The 5,422-nt window shown below is 39.9% G+C and overlaps 1 protein-coding gene across 1 annotated transcript in view; it reads left to right on the top strand.

The window, feature by feature from the left end:
- The first annotated feature begins 710 nt into the window (after window positions 1-710).
- cep112 (centrosomal protein 112) overlaps window positions 711-5,422 on the top strand; it is a 206,174-nt gene continuing 201,462 nt past the window's right edge. Inside the window, exons 1-3 of the mRNA XM_080448099.1 lie at window positions 711-867; window positions 2,201-2,331; window positions 3,952-4,142. Of these exons, the coding sequence (XP_080304225.1) occupies window positions 2,220-2,331; window positions 3,952-4,142 (303 nt within the window). The 5' untranslated portion in view covers window positions 711-867; window positions 2,201-2,219. The remainder of the gene's footprint in view (window positions 868-2,200; window positions 2,332-3,951; window positions 4,143-5,422) is intronic.

Here is a 5,422-nt window from a genome sequence, read left to right as displayed (position 1 = left end):
AAGTAAACAAATTGAGTATTTTTTCCACAACTGGTGCCTGTGGTAGAGCAGTAGAAGTGATGGTTACCATGGCGACACGTTGCGTCCCTTTCACTGTTGAAGGAAAACGGATGTTGCGCACGCATGCGCTGTGTGCAGTGTTGCCATGTCCGCTTATTATAAGCGACGTTGTGCTGTAAAGGTGCTTGTAAATATTGGTAGTTGCGTTTTTTTGGGGCTTGTTTCTATCGTGTTGTTATGGTTCTCAAACAAGTCAAGGACCCCCCAAATTAATGTGTTTGTCTGCTGACCACCATCTGAAAACATTTATGCCAGGGACTCCTATACAATACATGTGTGTTTCAAAAATATTCCACATTTTTCCAATTTTCTTCAAGATTTGTTTTTGAAAATAGCCGATCTACAAGCTCCCAACGCATCGCATCGAAACGCGTTGGGAGCTTGTAGATCTGCTATTTTCAAATAGCTGATGTATAATGTTTGAATTGAGTACAAAGGACCCCAATGGAAACAAGCCATAGACTTTCTTGGCTTGAAAATCCTCTTAGCAGACCTTGTTGTATTGAACAGTACTTTCCTGTGCTTTTTTTGTGTGTGCAAACTAAAGTATTCAATCAACTCGCTTCTTTTGGGCTTGTTTTCCTAGGCCTTGCTTGTTTCTCTCTCGAAACCTGGCAACCACGTCGGCTGTGAGGAAGCTGTTGCTTTGAACCGTTTTGAGCGGCTAGTGTTCAGTTAGAAAACAAAACAAACACATTAAACAACCCTTTATTCTTTATATTCATTCATTTATAGTCAGTGTAAACCCTCCTAACAACAGCATTATGATGACAGCAGCCTGATAGCTGTCTGTGTGAATATATACAGGTTAGTTATACTTAAGTTGTTTTGACGTTAGCATGGTTTATGATGAATAGTGTTTTAAATGTCATGTAACATGTCATGTCTCATATTTCTACAATATATGTTTTCCTCTCTTTGTTGTTGCTCCTTAGATCTTATGCTATAATGCAACATGCTATACCTTAGAGCCATAGCAGTGATTTATGGACTGCATATAGCCCAGGTCTAGCTGTAGAATACAACTCTCGTAGACGTATTTATGATTCTGACGTTTTCAATCTACGAGAGTTGTAGGGTTCACCCCCCATGCACACAGGGACTTTCTGCACTATGCCCCGTATACACTCCAAACATGTACAAATTGAAAATAAAGGTGCTTACCCCCACTCCACAAATGTTAACTCTCGCTACGGGGTAGTAGTTTAATGTAATAATCCATATCTTTCAATAAAGAAGTGTTTTAATGCCGTCTGTGGCCGAACGCCATTGTTTCACCCTCGTTTACTTCCTGTTTACATTGAGTGTAATTCTGGGTTTCACCAGATGGGCGCGTCACTACCGCCCGTTGGGAACTTCCGACAGAATCGGCCACAGACGGCATTAAAACACTTCTTTATTGAAAGATATGGATTATTACATTAAACTACTACCCCGTAGCGAGAGTTAACATTTGGTGCTTGGGTGTAAGCACCTTTTATTTTCAATGTGTACATGTTTGGAGTGTCTACGGGGCATAGTGCAGAAAGTCCCTGTCTCCATGGGGGGTGAACCCTACAACTCTCGTAGATTGAAAACGTCAGAATCATAAATACGTCTACGAGAGTTGTATTCTACAGCTAGACCTGGTCCAGAGCGTAGTGAGTTCTCTCTAACGCTCTGCCAGCCGCTGGGTTCTGTTCATAGACACAGAATTCCACTGTCCTGTGAGGGCTCCTACTGTAGTGAAAATAAACAAAACCACTTCATTATTCACCGAAACAAAGGCTGTTTTGTGTTGTTGAAAGTCTATTCTCGGAGGTGGGAAGCCTCTCAGCACCCCACCTTCTCTGTAAAATACACTCTTTTGGGCAGAAATAAAATATGTCCGCGAGACGGAAATTATTGCATTTACTCCACTGCGCCCTCTACAGATATGTTCAATGGTAATTTATATTGACCAGATCTGTAGAGGGCGCAGTGGAGTAATTCAGTGGAGCGCAGTGGACAATAATTTGATGACCAGAGGCCCGATAGGAGACACAAAGGAGACTCTGTGTGTCTCCGACTGGAACCGCTGCTGGTCATCAAATTATTGTCTTAGGAATGAGATTTTTTTGGGTGAACTATCCCTTTAAATCATTGATATAACTTCCAACAGCATCTTCATCTTCATCATCATGATGATGAGTCAACATGAGGACCCTTCATCCTGGGACAGACTGGACTCAGAGTTTGAACACCTGCTGGTTGACCTGAAGCCTTATGTTCAGAAACACCCCCTCAAGACAGGTCAGATTATCAATATTATTATTCTACTGTCTTTTTGATTTATAACGCTTTATATAAGTGGTTTTCAACCATTTTCATGCCAAGGACCCCTAAATTGCGGACCCCCATCTGAAAATGTGTTGTGCCAGGGACCCCCAGAAGCAAAGATTTGAGTTAAAAATGTTCGCTTTAAATATATATATATATATAGTCAAAGATATGCACACATTTTTATGATTTTTCAAAAACAGCAGATCTACAAGCTCATAGCACGGCACTCGGGGCTGCACTATGAGCTTGTAGATCTGCTATTTTTGAATAGCCCAAGCTAAGTGGTTCAAATGATTGTGACGCTATGTTAACTAATTTTGCTGGGGACCCCCTGGTACCCCCCCAAGGACCACTGATGGTCCCCGGACCACTGGTTGAGAACCACCGGTCATTTAATGTTTCGATTAATTGAGGACAAAGGACCCCAATGGAAACAAGCCATAGTGCTTTCTTGGGTTGAAAACCCTCTTAGCAGACCTTGTATTGAACTGTACATTACTGTGCTTTTTTTTTTGCGCGAACTGCTAATACAATATTCAATCAATCAATCAATAGACAGACCTGTAGTGGTTCTCAAAGTTGGGTCTTGGAACCCCCAGGGGTCCTTGAGGGGGTTCTAGGGGGTCCCCAGCCAAATTATTAATAGGAAGAAAAAAAGACCTGTATGGGTCTGTAACTCTGAGAGTACAAATGGACCCTAACGGGTCCATTTGGTTCCATTTGTGTGTGTGGTCCTTGGTATTAAAATGGTTGAGATTCACTGGCATAGCCGTAAAAGTCTTCTCTTGTGGGGATCCCTGGCATACGTTTTCAAATGGTGGTCCGCAGGCTAAATGTGTGAATTTGGGGGTCCTTGATATGAGCTTGTAGATCTGCAATTTTTGGGCGGTGTAGCCGCCCCTATAAGTGGGGTTGGGACACCTCATTAGTATTAGTTTCCTGCACTGTGTTTGGCCCACTTGGCCCACTTTCCTGTACTGTGATTGGCTGACTCTATTGGCTGACTCTATTCAGCACTGTGATTGGCTAGCGAGACACATGATGACATTAATAACCTATAAATAGGATTATGCACTTCCAAAAATCCATTTTTTTGGGAAGTGAGCTTCCATCACTATGATGACCACTGTGATGACCACACCGCCCACTTCACACTGGGTGTGATTATTTTTTTCATCGTAAAAATTGTGCAAATCTTTGAATATATACACATATATATATATATATATATATATATATATATATATATATATATATATATATATATATATATATATATATATATATATATATATATATATATATATATGCTTCTGGGCGATTCTACAAATGCCTTCTAAATCCCAACAGTTTTCTGAAAAATGTATGTTGCTATAATATCATACAAGCTCATAGCGCAGCACTCTGTGCCGCACTATGAGCTTGTAGATCTGCTATTTTCTTTTATAGCCAAAGTATAAAATAATGGTTATAGCTAAAATCTAAAATGACACAGATGTGTTCCCTTAATGCTGTAGAACAACAGCACTGTGGATCCTATAGATAGAACCACCACTGCTCTAGTTAACACCAGTGTCCTCCTAACTATAGAACAACAGCGCTGTGCCCTGTGGATACGGAAGCTGTGTGACCCGTCCATGTGCGGCTCGGGTCAGATGGGCCGTAAGAACCGCAACCTCTACACCCGCCTGCTTCTGCACATGCTCAGACGAGGGGTCCTGGAGGGGCCGTTCGCCACCAAGCCAGAACCGGGCGTCCTCAAGACACTCCCCACCTACATGGTAAACATTACAACATGTACCGCCTTCCTAGAAAACTGTTATTGTTATTCAGGAGTGACTGTGTGTCCATTGTTGTTTCAAATCAGTCTAGACATGTCTGTGTATTTGTCTGTGGTGGGAAAAGTACTGAACAATTTTTTACTAAAGTAAAAGTATCAATACTGCAATGTAGAAATACTCTTACAAGTGAAAATCTGGTATTCAAAATGTACTTGAGAAAATTATAAAAGTATTGACATCAAAATATGCTTAAAGGACCAAAAGTAAAAGTACTCTACATGCAGAATGTCCCATTTTACACGTTTTCAAATGTCTAAAATGTCTACAAAGGAACTAGTAATTAAAGTTTTCAAATAATTGTCGTGGAGTAAAAAATAGTAGGTGTATTTGCCTCTATGATGTGGTGGAATAGAAGTAAAAGTATTGGAAATAGGAAACACTCCAGTAAAGTAAAACTACCTCAAAAGTGCACTTAAGTGCATACTTGAGTACATGTACTTAGTTACTTTACACCACTGGTATGTGTGTGTAATTTGCTCTGCGGTAAATAGTTAACTCACAGACAGACAGACAGACAGACAGACAGACAGACAGACCTTTATTTACCCTGCGGGGGACATTCAGCTGTTATGGCATTACAGCAGTTATGAAACACGGGGCAGATACAGAAAAATGTCCATCATAACTGGATATAGACTTATTTTAAGACAATGGAAGTCAACCTGTTCTTTAAGCCATTAAGATCTGTGTCATTGTCAAGATTTATTTGGCTATTAAAAAATAGCAGCTCATAGCTATGAGCTTGTAGATCTGCTATTCTTTTTACATCTGAATATATACTGTATGTGTGTAATGTGTTGTTGTGGGCTTCTGGGGGTATTATACTATTGGTGTTTGTGTTTTGTTGATTGTGTTCTTTGTTGTTGTTGTTTTGTTTGTGTAAAAAAAAAGAAGAAGGAATATGGCATGTTGACATTGAGATGTGGAACGCTGTGTGCCATATTTCTGAATAAAAATATATAAACAAAAAAAATAGAGAGAAAAAGAGGTCCAGCTAGGAGTAACAAATAATTATTATTATAGAAAATATATATTAACGTAACCCCTGAGGAATAACATGGCCATGATAAGATAACATCAAGGGACACTCCATGTAGTATAGTATATGGTATAGTGAATAGTATAGTGAATGGTTTCATTGCTTGACATTTGTATTGACACATCACATGGTGCAAATTGATGACAAAGAAGCACACAATCGTCAAAAGGATAAACACAAG

The sequence above is a fragment of the Gymnoscopelus braueri genome, assembly GCF_963280865.1.
Source record: "Gymnoscopelus braueri genome assembly, chromosome: 13".
Lineage (NCBI taxonomy): Eukaryota > Metazoa > Chordata > Actinopteri > Myctophiformes > Myctophidae > Gymnoscopelus > Gymnoscopelus braueri.
The sequence above is the reverse complement of the archived record's forward strand: the minus strand, read 5'-3'. Positions and strand labels throughout refer to the sequence as shown.